At 40.4% G+C, this 15,673-nt stretch overlaps 1 protein-coding gene across 4 annotated transcripts in view; it reads right to left on the bottom strand.

The window, feature by feature from the left end:
* The window catches only part of slc16a13 (solute carrier family 16 member 13), a 30,038-nt gene extending 15,906 nt beyond the window's left edge, over positions 1 to 14,132 (bottom strand). The window contains exons 1-5 of one of the 4 annotated variants that reach the window (XM_038975997.1): positions 13,979 to 14,041; positions 13,211 to 13,262; positions 2,174 to 2,367; positions 2,027 to 2,097; positions 743 to 1,843 (exon numbers count right to left, since the gene is read on the bottom strand). Coding sequence is in view for 1 of the 4 variants with exons in the window: in XM_038975996.1 (XP_038831924.1) it covers positions 13,211 to 13,262; positions 13,979 to 14,050 (124 nt within the window). In the remaining 3 variants the exon portion in view is untranslated. Of the gene's footprint in view, positions 1 to 742; positions 1,844 to 2,026; positions 2,098 to 2,173; positions 4,165 to 13,210; positions 13,263 to 13,978 lie in introns of those variants that run through there. The other 3 variants (XM_038975999.1, XM_038976000.1, XM_038975996.1) reach the window with 3 other exon arrangements.
* Between the last annotated feature and the right edge of the window lie 1,541 nt (positions 14,133 to 15,673).

The raw sequence follows: 15,673 nt of genomic DNA, 5'->3' as shown, positions 1-15,673 counted from the left end.
TTATTTGGTATTCAAATACTCTGGGTCCATCTTTAGATTTACAAGCTACACCCACCTGATGGCCTTCTGGCACTTAATTGAGTGGGCAGCAGAGACTACGTTTATAAGAGTCACAAGCACCAATCCATCTGAAACAAGTGTTACTTGAAGAAAACCAGTAAGGGTCAACTTCATTAAATACAGTACTTAATAGAGAATATTATTTGATCTTACTGTAATTGTTAAACATTATTTACTTGTGTTATGGACCTAATGTAAGGACAATATATTGTACTAAAAGGGTTTTCTTTATGTTCAGACACTGCCATCAATCGACGGGTTCTTCTTGTTTATGACTCATCTGTCGCTGGGTCTGAAAGCAGAAGGATTTGGCCCATCGGTTCAGCATCCACCAATCGACAGTGAGACGGATTATTATCTCTTGGGCCAACTTCCTCTACTGTCTGCATGGATCAGCACGGATATGGATCCCCAAGGAAACCATCAAAGCCCACCTGCCACCTGAGTTCAAGGACTATCCAGACACCCAGGTAGTGATCGACTGCACTGAACTCCACTGCCAGACACCATCTTCACTACTACTGCAGAGTGAGGTGTTTTCTTCCTACAAGACACACTGTACCTTTAAGGGCATGTTGGGAATGTCACCACATGGAGCTGTCACTTTTGTGTCATCGTTCTACGCTGGATCTGTGAGTGACAAGGAGATCTTCAAGCAGTCTGGAAACATTTCCTTACTCACCCCTGACATGGCCATTATGCTGGATAAGGGCTTTCTCATAGATGACATTGTTCCGTGCAAGGTCTACCGGCCAGCCTTTCTGTCAAGACGCACACAGATGCCAGCGCATGAGGTTAGGGAGACCCAATCCATTGCCAGGCTGAGAGTGCATGTTGAAAGAATGATCCGCAGAGTAAAGGAACACAAGCTGTTTGACAGTCATCCCCCTGACCATCTCAGGCAGCATCAACCAATTATTTGCAGTGGTGTGCCTGTTGGTCAACTATCAAAACGGACCTTTGGTCAGAGCATGGGCCAAGCCAGTGTAAATGTACATGTGTTTATTTGCTAGCAGCAAAATTATAATTTGTTTTTCTATGACATGTATCAATAAATTGTGTTGCAGTGAATATCAGTTTGTGTGGAGCTTGTATTGGCTTTAATTAGGCAATGTGTTTAGGGGTGGGGGAAAGAAATCAAGTAAACACAGAATAGCCAGAATGCAAGATTGAATACAATGTTAGAGATGTGTAATTGATTAACTGAACTGTTGAACATTTGCTGAAATATATATATTTTTTAAACAAATCTACTTGGCACCCATGCAGGGGATCCATTCAGGTGCGAGATAGACACTTCTGCAAGTAGTGGTAAAAATAAAAGTGGTCAACCTTCTCTCTTATAGTTTTTGAAACCTGTAGATCTTTATATATCCTTTCAACTAGGATGTCCTCCTGTGCACAGATGACAAAGTCACACCAGCTACAACCTGTGAGAAGGATTTGACCTTGCACCTGCCAGTAGTAAGCATGAGATCTCTTCAACTTCAGCTCTCCATTCTGTATCTTCAGGTAAGGGCAGTCAACATAACTTGGTACATTTGGGCACTTGACCTCTGAGAGTCCAAAGTGTAGTCTCACACTGGGATCAAATATGATGCCGTCTGGAGAGGATCCTAACCACGGAGCATCTGGGTGCACTACGAAGCCACACGGAAAGAAGTTAACATTCTTCAGTGTGCAGTACTTCTGTACAGCCACTGGCTCCATGGGTAGCCCCCTCTTCATCTCCATGGTCTGCATACCAGGCATGTATCCATTGAGTGCTTTGTAGAGAGAACTTCTGCAAAATATTTAAAAACCTTAACATCAGGTTGGAGAGATTACTATGACAAAGACTCATGTAACTTTCCCACCAGTCTTTGTCCCAAACATTTGTCATTACATCGTAAATACGCCACCGTTTACAAAAAATCACAATACATTTTTTTCCAAAATGTTTCCATTCTAAGAACCTCCAACTTACCTTATTTCATCAGCACACGAGTTAGTAGGTTTACAGAACTCTATCCCATCAACCGGACCTGGCTTCACACCCTAATTAACAAGGATTTACTGTTACAAAGGCTGAATACTTTTCAAGTGCATTTTTTATGGATATTGGCAGACTCACAAGTGTTCTTGGCTTGTGCCAACGCTGTTCTGTGTCTGTGCAGCTGTGAACTGGTGGTGCAGCAGGAATGTTTAGTTGAGAGTAGTGCGCTGTCTGGTAAAAAAGGCCACCAGATGATTGCACAGAGCACTTCCTGCAACACAGGAGCAGTGGCTTTGGACCACTATCACTGGTACGGAGTGCTTTAACACCATCTGTGAAGATAAGTGTGATGAAAGACTGAAGTGAGAAACAAGAATGATGCGGCCCATACATAACAGCAAACATAGTAGTGTTTAACAAGGGCACTAGTCGCTACTCTCATGCTGTGTGGCTTTTCATCCTCCCTCGTGGACCTGTGACAGGCAGCCCACAGTGATCTCCCCTGTCAATGTTATCAATGTATCTTTGTTAAATACTGTTTAGAAGACATGAATAACAATTATTTTTAGCTAGCAAATATAGGTAGCAAGCATAAGTTTTAAGCAAGCTAACGAAAATATACACATTCTCAGGTAGATTCTGTCAACGTTACATACTTTTACGAAGTAACTAGCTAGCTACAGTTACTAGTTAAATTAGCTAGCGAGCTAATATGATTGTAGCTAGCTTTATCTGTCACTGACTTGGTACTCACCTTCATAGTTGTCTATGTAGCTTCCTATATATATCTTGAAGCCATTTTCGTTCTTGCTAGCTGGAGTCTCGGAGGCCGATGTAACAATTTGATGTACATTAATAATATTAATTTGAGGAAAGTCCTGAAGACACCTAGTAAAAAACGGTGACAGTGGTAGCACTGTTATATTGTCGATAACAACTAGACTGACTTTCGTTCTATAGTATGCGCCACCAGAGATTGCCACATCAGTAGGAAGTGTGCTTAGAAACGTTCAGTCATGGAATGTGCATAAGGGCTATTGCTTCAAGAAATTCCTCTTCTGTAATTTGGCCTTCACATGAGTCTTTATGTACAGCTGTTAATTTGATAATTAATAGGAAAAAAACTCCTTCAAATTTACTTGGGTTAGTGGAGATGGAGGAGACTGAAACAAAAACATATGTTTAAAGTACTTTGCTTTCTCTTTCAAAATATCATTTTTATTGTTGTTCTCTATCTGTACAGTTAGTCCCTCTATTTCCTTTGGTAATATGAACTATTTTGACCTGTATTGCTTTTGTTTGAAGATGGATATTGAATTGCATGGGCTCCTGGCTTTGTTCAGCCTGCCTCATGCCAACTTCTAATGGGAAGCGTATGAGCTATAGACTGTTGGGTTTTCACCATTTATCCCCTGGGTTTATGAGGTGTACTATAATATGAAGAATCCAAAATGGAGCAGACCAAAGGAAATGTAACCACGTAATCTGTGAAATCACATTCCTAGACTAGAGAACACCTTTTACGAATCCAAGTCTATGCATCTCTACGTGATTCTCTTCACAAACACGCAAAGCTTTTCGAATAAGACCCTGGGGGCTATGGCGGTGTCAATACACCTCTTCATCGGCTCTATGCACAGGGGAAATGAGAACAATGGATAGCGGGTGGAGAGATGGAGATGGAGAGAGCCTCCAGCTTCCCATCTCATCCCATCTCATTTCCTTCACGGTTGCAGACAAGTGAAAGGACTACAAGATTGATGACGACGACGGCTGAAGCGTCCGGCCAGGTGCCTTTGGAAAGCTGCCAACGGGAGCCACCTGTATAGACTGAGGGGATCTCAGGTGTGTTTGACTGCACTGTGATGACAGTTAGCCAGAGGAGAACAGCTGGTAGCATCAACCAACAACACTCTGTAAAGGTGCAAGAGGAGGTGCAGGTCAGGACTGTCTCTCTAATTAGTGGGATGATTGTGATCTAATCATTCGCTAAGGAGCACTCTACACTGAGTATACAGTAGGAACACCCCACCCACCCTTTGCCCAAAGAACAGCTTCTATTCGTCGGGACATGGACTCTACAAGGTGTCGAAAGCATTCCACAGGGATGCTGGTCCATGTTGACTCCAATGCTTCCCACAGTTGTGTCAAGTTGGCTGGATGTCTTTTGGGTGGTGGACCATTCTTGAAACACACGGGAAACTGTTGAGCGTGAAAAACCCAGCAGCGCTGCAGTTCTTGATACAAACCGGTGCACCTGGCACCTACTACCATACCCCGTTCAAAGGCACTTAAATCTTTTGTCTTGCCCATTCACCCTCTGAATGGAACACATACACAATCCATGCCTCAATTGTTTAAAAATCCTTCTTTAACCTGTTTCCTCCCATTCCTCTACACTGATTGAATCGGATTTAACAAATGACATCAATAAGAGATCATAGATTTCACCTGGATTCACCTGTCATGGAAAGAGCAGGTGTTCTTAATGTTTTGTATACTCAGTGTATGCGTCCCTTCAGAGAAGAGCTACAGGGAGGATCCTTCTCTGGCTGTGGGCTCTGTCTTGTCTAACACAGATGAGGAAAGCCGTCTGCAGAGTCTACAGCCAGACAGACAGCCAGAGAGATGCATTCTCAGAGGACAGGTAGTACCTGTTTAAAGACCCAAAGAAGAGGCTTCTTTAACTCTTTGATGGTCGAGTTCATAGTAATCAAGCACTTTTTTCCGGATAAAGCACTTTAGCTTTTCAAATAATGACGCAAAACAGTCCAGAATTTATCTTGGGTCTTTGTATTAAAGTCGCTCTGAGCACTTTCTGTAGTGGAACTCTAAGAAGCTGCAAAGAGAAGCTACCAACGAGAGCCACCTGTGTAGACCGAGGCAATTTTAGATCTGTTTCACTAAACTATTATGCCAGTTTGAGGAGTGAAACTGGGCGTCTGTGCCCAGTGGTGGTTTGAATTGTTCGTCTTTTATTACTGGCAGTCTCTCTAGTCTAGCTGCAAGGTTGCATTCTCTAAAAACAGGTAGTACACGTTTAACGCAATCCTCAAGTTGTTACAGAAACCTTGTCCTTGAGCTTCTCAAAGCTTTAAAGGGGGCACTCTCCCACAACTCACCAATAACATGCGGGAAGACTCTTTCCCTGTCCCCAATAATGTTTACCACCAGATAACCTAGTGCCAGGGTGAGTTTGTAACGGTCAGAAGTGATGGTTCTGTGCTGAAAAACAATCTATTGAAAGCCGTCAAATGCTTCTGCCACTTAGTGTCTAACACACTAGACTTGAGAAGACTTCACTCTGCCTGTCTTACTGGCTGTGTTCCAAATTGCTTACTACCCATGCCTCATTTCACCCAGGACTGCAGACAAGGAAGGCACAAGAGACTCAACATGTTTTGATAGAATGCCATTCGCTTCACTTTATCAACGTTGTTCGGATCAGTGGTCCCAGAGACAAGGAATTCAAGTGCAGTTAAGATTACAGTGACTTGCAAAAGTATTCAGACCCCTTGGATTTCTTCACATTATTATTGTGTTATAAAGTGGGATTAAAATGGATTTAATTGACAAGGAAGACATACAAACTCTTGCAGAGAGCATATTTAACTGACGATCTCTTAAAAAGAACTGATGTTGGCACAAGATGGGAGGGAAAATTGGAGCATAACTAATGAAATTACAGTTAACGAAAATGTATGCTTAATGCAGTATAAATTAATGTAAAGAATTTATTATACAAAATTCACAAATTCTACAGCACAATGGCAGTCATGTCTTAAATGTAAAACTAACAATGACTCAATAATCCATGCTTTCTGGGAATGCTATGAAGTCTAAAAGTTATGGGTAGAGCTATAAAGTTGGCTGTTAGACGATTCTCTTCTCATTACTCATCTTGAAAAACGTATACTAAAAACATGGAAATCAATCAATCCGCCATAATTAACACAATGGAAAAAATATAATATATCTATTATTTAAAATATTGAAAGTGCGTGGGCTATGGAGAGAAACATAATGGTGCAGTTTTGGACCATGTGGTGGAAAGTGATGTGGGAGCTGGAGATGTGTGTGTATGCTAGTGGGTCTGGGCAGGCGTGATGTAGTTGATGTTTGTATAATGTTGTCGTTTGTATGCGTATGCGTCGTATTGTTTTTAAAATGTCTTTTTTCAAGATAAAAAGATTTAATTGTCATTTTTTGTCAACAATCTACACAAAATACTCGAATGTCAAAGTGGAAGAAAAAAGATTTATAAAATTAAATAACTAAAATATAGTAGTTGCATAAGTATTCAGCCCCTTTATTTAGGCAAGCCTAAATTAGTTCAGGTGTACAATTTGGCTTAACAAATCAAATCAAAAGTGACATGGACTCTGTGCGCAATATCAGGGGTTGTCATGATTAGTAAATGACTAACCCTTCCTCTGTCCATCATACATAACACATATGTAAGGTCCCTCGGTCAAGTATTGAATATCAAGCACAGATTCAGCTACTAAGACCAGGGGGGTTTTGAAACTGCTCAGGGATGTTACCATGAGGCCATTGGTGATTTTAAAACAGCTACATAGTTCAATGGCTGTGATGGGAGACAACATTGTCGTGACTCCACAATAATGACCTAAATGACAGAGTGAAAAGAACACAAATATTCCAAAACATGCATATTGTATGCAACAAGGCACTGAAGTAATACTGAAAACAAAAAACTTGCAAAGGAATACACGTTTTGGCCTAAATGCAAAGCCTTATGTTTGAGGAAAATCCAACAAAATACTTCACTGAGTAACTGCCTCCTTATTTTCAATCAAGGTGGTGGCTGCATCATGGTATGTGTATGCATGACATTGGCAAATACTGGGGAGTTTTTCAGGGTGAAAAGAAATGGGATAGGGCTAAGCATAGGCAAAATCCTATAGAGAAACCTGCTTCAGACTGCTTTACACCAGACACTGGGAGAGGAATTCACCGTCCAGCAGGACAATAACCTACAACACAAGGTCAACTCAACACTGGAGGTGTTTACCAAGAAAACAGTTCATGTTCTTAAGTGGACAAGTTACAGTTTTGACTTAAATCTGATTGAAATACTAGGTACACCAAGACCTGAAAAGTGCTGTCTAGCCATGATCCCCAACATCTTTAGATAGCTTGAAGAATTTAGAAAAGAATAGGCCTAGAAGGCAAAAATTGCGCAATCAGGTGTGCAAAGTAGAGGGCTGCATTCAGTATGCGGGTCCCAACAGATATCATTGCGGCTTGGTCGCCATTTTTCATTCTGCGGGCGATAAGAGACGACTTTGGGATGAAAATATTTTTGTTGTCATGCCGATTATTTGGAAACGGTCATCTTTTTGCTTTGCATGGGTTAGCCAACCTATTGTATTAAAAGCACATATTTTTTGCATTACTCACACACCGAATTCGCTGCTTCAACTTCAGTTAACTATCTCTCCTAGTTGGGCGTGCGAGTTCAAGTGCTCCTAGTATGTGTGGTCTCATTGAAATAGAGTAGGCTGCCTACATGGGCGGAGAATCACGTGGCAGTACATTTTAAATATGAAATTAACGTAAATATTAGTAGAGTGTAGTTTACCACAGTGTCAGTAAATAAATATTGATAACGGAAAGAATTGGAGGGCGCTTAACCAACGTGAGTCGAGGTGCAATCAAACATTTGTATCATCATTGAAAAGGAAAAGGCACACGCATAGGTTAGGCTACTATGGTGAGCGAGCGTTGCGCCTTTTCATTTTCAATGAGTATTGATAACCCATTTATTTGTCTCTGCCTGAAAATTGTCCTCCTAAAAGGTAGGCTATGTCCTATAGGCCTATGCAAAACGTAGCAAGTGTCACTGTCGTCATTCAAGCTCCTTCCAGTTCAGTAGCCATACCTGCGGGATCATGTGCGCGTGTGGCCTCAATTAATTAGTAGGCTATAGCCTGCATGGGCGGAGAAGCACGGGGCAATTATCTTTCCAAGGAAATGTACTTCCTAAATATGATTAGGCTATAGTTTACTACATTGTCTAGAAATAAATATTGACCACCCCTATTTCTCTGTCTGAAAATCTTCCCACTCCTAAAAGGTAGGCTATAAAAATAACTCAAGAGAAAGGGCAAGTCTCTCCAACTGCTCTCTTCGAACTACATCTACCATATTGGCTGATATAGACCAGTAATACAGATAGCCTAATATAATGGGCCACGCGAGAATCTCTGGTAATTTAACCTATTTCTTAAGTTATTTTTGCCTATAGGGCGCAAAATTCCTGGGACCTTGGCTGGCAAGTGAGCTGCGTCACATACGCCTAAAATAACATTGTGGGAGTTGGGTAGAAAGCCATGCAGCGGGTGTGGTATGAAAAGCTGGGATAAATAAATCAGTCCCGCGCACACCTCTATTGCAAAGCTCTTAGAGACTTTCCCAATTAGTCTCACCTTTGTAATTGCTGCTAAATGTGTTTCCAACATCTATGGACTCAGGGAGCTGAACGACAATGTAGGCCGTCATTGTAAATACGATTTTGTTCTTAATTAACTGACTTGCCTAGTTAAATAAATGTAAAAAAATAAAAATTCATAAACGACTATTTTATTTATCACATTTTTATGAATCATTTTTTTATACATTTTTCTCCCACTTTGACAGAGTATTTTGTGTAGATTTTTGACAAAAAAATAACAATTAAATCATTTTTAATTCTGCTTTGTAAACCAATAAAATGTAAAGAAATCCAAGGGGTCTGTTCAGCGTCAAACTGTGTTAGGACGTGGCCAGCAACCCCGTTTAGATCCAGGCAATCTCAGAACAGTTTCACTGCACTGGTGCAGCTGGTAAAACACACACAGAGAAGGAGGTTGCCCACCATCGCAGGTGCAGGATTCAGAAGCACTTGGAATGGGTGTGATTGAATCATCTGCCGAGATGCACCCAGTGAAAGATGATTTTGGGGCTTCTATGGAGGTGGGCTTCTTTCTGGTCCACATCACATCCATTCCGTACCAACTTGGCACTAACAAGACTGCATCTACATCTCTCTCACTGTTGGTTTGACTACAAATCGGGGTGAACCCTGCTCGCAGCGCCATCTGTTAGGTTCTTATTTTTCAGAGTAAATAACTCCCGGACACTAGAGAAGCTAAACCAAGTTTAATTCTTCCCAAAGGGTCGACACAGCTGTATTCAGACAAAAAACATGGCTCCCCCCGTGGTGGTATTCATACCCCACTTTGGGTGGCGTCTCCTCCTTATCTCTAAACATTGCATCCTTCTTGCTAAGCAGGGAACTAAGTGATATGAGCCTTCAACGGTTTCTCCCCTTATCAGTACTGTCACATGCAATTGTTTTCCCTGCACCCTGCACCAAAGAGTACATTCCCCAGGTGCTCTCATTTGTTGACTTCTGTAACCGTAAAAGCATTGGTTTCATGCATGTTAACATTAGAAGCCTCCGCCCTAAGTTTGTTTTATTCACTGCTTCATTTATGTCCAAATAGCTATTTTTGTTAGCGTGTTTGGTAAACAAATCCAAAGTCAGGAATGATGTCAAACGATGTATTGAATCAATCTTTAGGATGTTTTGAACATAAATCTTCAATAACGTTCCAACCGGAGAATTCCATTGACTTCAGATGTGCGATGGAACAGAGCTCCCGCTCATGTGAACGCGCATGGTCAGAGCATGGTCAGCTCATGGCAGACCTGACTCATTCCTGTCTCCTTCGGCCCCACTTCCCAGTAGAGGCACCAGACAAGGTTCTACAGACTGTTGACATCTAGTGGAAGCCGTAGGAAGTGCAAACTGATCCATATCCCACTGTGTATTCAATAGGCGATGAGTTGAAAATTGACCAACCTCAGATTTCCCACTTCCTGGTTGGATTTTTTCTCAGGTTTTTGCCTGCCATATGAGTTCTGTTATACTCATAGACATCATTCAAACAGTTTTAGAAACTTCAGAGTGTTTTCTATCCAAATGTACTAATTATATGCATATTCTAGCTTTTAGGACTGGGTAACAGGCAGTTTACTCTGGGCACCTTTTTATCCAAGCTACTCAATACTGCCCCCCTGTCCCAAAGAAGTTAAGGATAACAAAGTCAAGGTATTGGGAGTGGCCATCACAAAGCCCTGACCTCAATCCCACAGACAATTTGTGGGCAGAACTGAAAAAGAATGTGTGAGCAAGGAGGCCTACAAACCTGACTCAGTTACACCAGCTCTGTCAGGAGGAATTGGACAAAATTCACCCAACTTATTGTGGGAAGCTTGTGGAAGGCTAGCCGAAATGTTTGACCCATGTTAAACAATTTAAAGGCAATGCTACCAAATACTAATTGAGTGTATGTAAACTTCTCACCAACTTGGAATGTGATGAAAGAAATAAAAGCTGAAATAAATTATTCTCTCTACTATTATTCTGACATTTCACATTCTTAAAATAAAGTGGTGATCCTAACTGACCTAAAACAGGGATTTTTTTACTCGGATTAAATGTCAGGAATTGTGAAAAACGGAGTTTAAATGTATTTGGCTAAGGTGTATGCAAACTTCAGACTTCAACTGTATGTCAACAAACATGGCCACACGCAGCTGGAATTAGCTTAGCTCATTATAATCAGTACAACCTTCAAAAAAGTATTTTACACACTTAATATGTGCCCATTACAATCTATGCAATAACCGGAATGCATGCAAACAATTGGGAAGTGCTTGGGGAATTCTGTCCGGGTCAGAAATGTCCCAAAAATGAATTGTCCGCAAAAGTAAAAAGGACTATTTCTATGTGAATGAATGAGGAGGCGGAAAACACCTCAATTCAAACTGTTCTTAGAAAATAAAAACTTGTTAGAAAATCATTTGAAATTGAAGTTGAAACAGCCTATAAATACAACAGGTTTGGTTTGTTGGCAGTGCGGATTAAAAGTACTGTTGCGTAACAACCCCATTCTGGAATGGAGAGAAAGTTCTAACATCACGTGCATAAAAAAAACTCCCGCTGGGGTTGACCGTTAGAGATATTTGGAACTCACGCATGAATTAAGCATCAGCTGTCTGAGCAGCTTACCGATCACTATACCTGTACACAGCCAATCTGTAAATAGCACACCGACTACCTCATCCCCATAGTATTACTTACCCTCTTGCTCTTTTGCACCCCAGTATCTCTACTTGCACATCATCATCTGTACATCTATCACTCCAGTATTAATGCTAAATTGTAATTATTTTGCCTCTAGGGCCTATTTATAGCCTACCTCCCTACTCTTCTACATTTGCACACACTGTACATATATTTTTCAATTTTTATTTTGTGTAATTGACTGTATGTTTATTTATGTGTAACTCTGTGTTGTTGTTTTTGTCGCACTGCTTTGCTTTATCTTGGCCAGGTCGCAGTTGTAAATGAGAACTTGTTCTCAACTGGCCTACCTGGTTAAATAAAGGTGAAATAAAATAGAAAATACATTTAAAAAACATTCCAAGCTTAGTTGTCTTACTACAGAGAACCATTGACTTCTCACTCCTTTATATACTATGCGTCTGATCTATCATGTCTTTAATATCTCAATGTTCAAAGTTTACCCCGAATCCAACACCTGCTTCTGCATTAATGTTCATATGTCCTTGAATACCTGTGTGCTGAGGCTGTTTCTGTCCTGTTACCTGTCTGTTCCTATTAAATGTTTGACTCCCCGTATCTGCTTCTCATCTCCGGCGTCGGACTTTTCACATATCTGTATTCCCAGCCATAGATTAGGGTCTAATTTATTTATTTCAATTGACTGATTTCCTTATATGAACTGTAAAATCTTTATATTTTGTTCAGTGTAATTTAGTGTACAGATGTACAAAAAGGAAACCAGTTTCTTGCTGACACAGCAAAACATATCCATGTAGTAACAAGCTAAATGCCTGTGTATCAAGGCTATTTGCCAAGACACGAAGGCAGTTCCAACTTCATTAAGTTTCAGTTCATTTGCCAAAGAATTTATTGGAATGTTCCCCTTTTTAATGGTCTCATCTTTTTGCAACTAAAATGGATGAATGGGTAAGAGACTTGTTAGCTAGTGGTTTACAGGTTGGTCTGTCAGAGCCTGGGGTGTGTGTGTCGTCTCACTGAATGACTATCATAATAAGAGTGAAGTGAACAAACTTTTACTACTAAGTCATTTGGCAAACTACTGAGTTGCTATGGCAAACTTTTTTTAAACTTTCACAGAGATTCTATTTCTAGGTCCCAAGAAACAAAGAGATCTGCTGTTTGATCTGACAATTAATCTCGTTGGTTGCACAGTCTTCTAAAATAAAACTGAAGGACATCGGCGTTACTCTGGACCCTGATCTCTCTTTTGACGAACATAAAATATATTAAGGAGCAGCTTTTTTCCATCTTTTTAACATTGCACAAATCTGAAACATTTTGTCTAAAAATTATGCAGAAAAACTAATCCATGTTTTTGTCACTTCAAGATTAGACTACTGAGCTGTTCCCCGGACCTGCTGTTTTCGGCACTCTCTCTCTCTCTCTCTACCGCACCCGCTGTCTCAACCTATGAATGCGACGAAAAGCTAACTGACATTTACTCCTGAGGTGCTGACCTGTTGCACCCTCTATAACCACTGTCATTATTATTTGACCCTGCTGGTCATCTATGAACGTTTGAATATCTTGAAGAACGATCTAGCCTTTATGGCCATGTACTCTTATAATCTCCACCCAGCACAGCCAGAAGAGGACTGGTCATCCCTCAGAGCCTGGTTCCTCTCTAGGTTTCTTCCTAGGTTCCTGCATCTGCATTGCTTGCTGTTTGAGGTTTTAGGTTAGGTTTCTGTAGAAGCACTTTGTGACATCTGCTGATGTGAAAAGGGTTTATAAATACATTTGATTGATTTATAAAGTGGCATAGGAAAAACTGTTTGGTGTAGGAAGACTGCATAACTTCTTGTGACATCATGGGATTGATAAATAATGAGATTACGTGCTGCATAAAATGACTGCTAGCTTTGTTTGAAATGTTGGCTCATTTTCAATGGAAAACAGTATTGGCAAATGCACCTCATTACCTTTAATACTGAGCCAGGTCTGGTGGGGTGAGAGTGAGTGAGGGAATAAAAAGTTTGCTGAAATTAAGTTGTGTCTGAGTACGGATTTCCTACCTGAGAGGTGTGAGAGGGGCAGGATGGTCACCAGACTCCAGTGACCTGGACGCTGCAGAAGACACAGGGGTGGTTAGGTCTATTTTAGACTAGTAAACCTCTCGTTAACACTTAACATTAGTAAAGTGTTGCAATAACTCATTGTTACACTGTACTTACACTGTTCTAGGGGTTGGATAAGGTTAGGACTTGGGTTAATGCTCACAGCGTACAGTGTAACAATTAGCAATTACAATAATTGTTACACTGTAGTTACGGCAATAATTACACAGTAAGCCCAATAAGGGCACAGGAATGTAAATAGTCAAAAGTCCATATAGAAAGAAATAAAACTTTCTGCCAAAAAATACCGTTAGTTCTATTAGTCGTATTAAATAAACCTCAATAGTTTTATCACATTTAAAATACCCAAATGCGGAACAAAGGGATGATTTTGCGGAACGTTCGCGGGACAGTGTAGCCGAAATTAACATATGTTTTGGTCAGCAAGAGCATGGAGAGACACACAAGTTTGACAAAATCACCTTATATATGTTCAGTTTAATACGGCTATTTATTGACGTTTGTAGCTCTTGGTCAGAAGCATGCTTTTTTAACGGTCCTCTCCAAGTCTAGCTGGAATTTAGACCGAAAGGATTTGACAAATGTGATTGTTTCGCATCGCCTATCGCTGCTCAGAATATCAGATCTAAACAATTGGACAAGTGCTTAACATCACCAGTACCACATCCTCTGATTCAGAAATAATCACATATTAATAATACATACCAAATGTAGGCTTGTTGTCTTCGGCTCTCTGTAAAGTTTTACTTTCACTGCTACGCAGTGAAGGTAACTCATGGACTATGTGACAGACTATTTATTGTTGAAGTCTGTCCTCTGTGGTTTTGTTAAATCGGTTTGTACAGCTCACAACTCCCACTTGGCAGCTCCCAATGAAAATATTAAGAGGGTTTCGCCAAATAGACAACACACGCGCATGCGCAGCAGCAGCTCAGATGATTGACATGAATAAATCTAAGAAACACCATAGGCTACACATATCACACTTAGGCTATATTATGTCAAATTCTATCGTTGCAAAATGACACATTTAATTGCCTACTATTCATTCCAGACATTATTTTACTGTCCAACATTGTCCGTGATAAGACAAGTCTCAGAAATCCCATACCTAAGGCAACAGCATGTGTATGCTGGAACATTGGTAAGATTCTGGTAGGTAACCCATCTGTCTAAACTATGATAAAACGGTGTGATCTCAATTTAAATGATTTTGGAATTATTTAAACACTTTCTGATGATGCACTCTTGTGGCGGTGTATATAGCCCACTAGCCTACAAATGGGACTCGTTAGGAATATTTTAGTTGGTTAGCATATGCTCAAAGCTCACTGCCGCCTTCTCCACTTCTGTATCATAGGCTATACGCTACGCGTATCCTGTATATACTTATTCACTTTCAAGCATTTCTAATGAAAATACAATAGACATAAGCAATGCAATTTAAAACAAGAAACGTGCATAAATAGAAACCTTTTCGTGCGTGCAGCAGATCAGAACAGGCGGCGAAATAGCTTAAATTTCAATAATATAAAAATCAATGAAGCCAGCATGCTTAGCTTGAATGAGTTCGAGACACTTGCACTGTCTTTAAAAAATATACTTTTACCTGTAGCCTAGTTTTCCACCTGTTTTCAGTTACTTTTCCGGCAACATGTTCGGCTATAGCCTAACACATTCGTCTCTTGGTAGCCTATAGGCTATAACCACGAATGCAACTGTAGCCAGCATGCACATCGTGTATACGCTAATGTATGCTGATGAGCTCTTAACCTATGGGCTTCCCATATAGGCCTACTACAGACATGCAATTTATGCAGTAGCAGCTGACATGTTTGCAAAGGGCGTCTGCATAACTATTGCTACTCACCCCGCAGCTAGCTGGGTCATTCCTATATTGCGGTGCCTTTTCTGTCCTCAGGAAATCACACTTATTGTGTGTAAAATGTGGATTCCAAAAGGCTTTACATATACATTATGGTGTCCTTTACCTTAAAAACACAAAAATATGGATATTGAAAGGGAACTTAATGCATTTTGGATGTAGCCGTTTGTTCCCGGGTGTTACTCATCAACTTCCACGAGAAATATAAGCCTTAAAATAATAACATCATAAAAAATATTTCTTCATTATTTTATAGTCCTAGTTAAAAATGTTCATGATTATTGTATTCATTATTATTTAGTTTAAGATTTTCTGTGTCCCTAATATCACTTTGACCCAACTATTGCTACTCACCCCGGTATGGGTTGATTCATTAATTTATTTGATTCATGGGGCGGAAGATAGTGGTTAGAGCGTTGGGCCTGTAACCGAAAGTTTGCTAGATCGAATCCCCAAACTGACAAGGTAAAAATCTGTCGTTCTGCCCCTGAACAAGGCAGTTAACCAACTGTTCC

This window comes from Salvelinus namaycush, chromosome 36, assembly GCF_016432855.1.
Source record: "Salvelinus namaycush isolate Seneca chromosome 36, SaNama_1.0, whole genome shotgun sequence".
In the NCBI taxonomy this organism is placed as follows: Eukaryota; Metazoa; Chordata; class Actinopteri; order Salmoniformes; family Salmonidae; genus Salvelinus; species Salvelinus namaycush.
The sequence above is the reverse complement of the archived record's forward strand: the minus strand, read 5'-3'. Positions and strand labels throughout refer to the sequence as shown.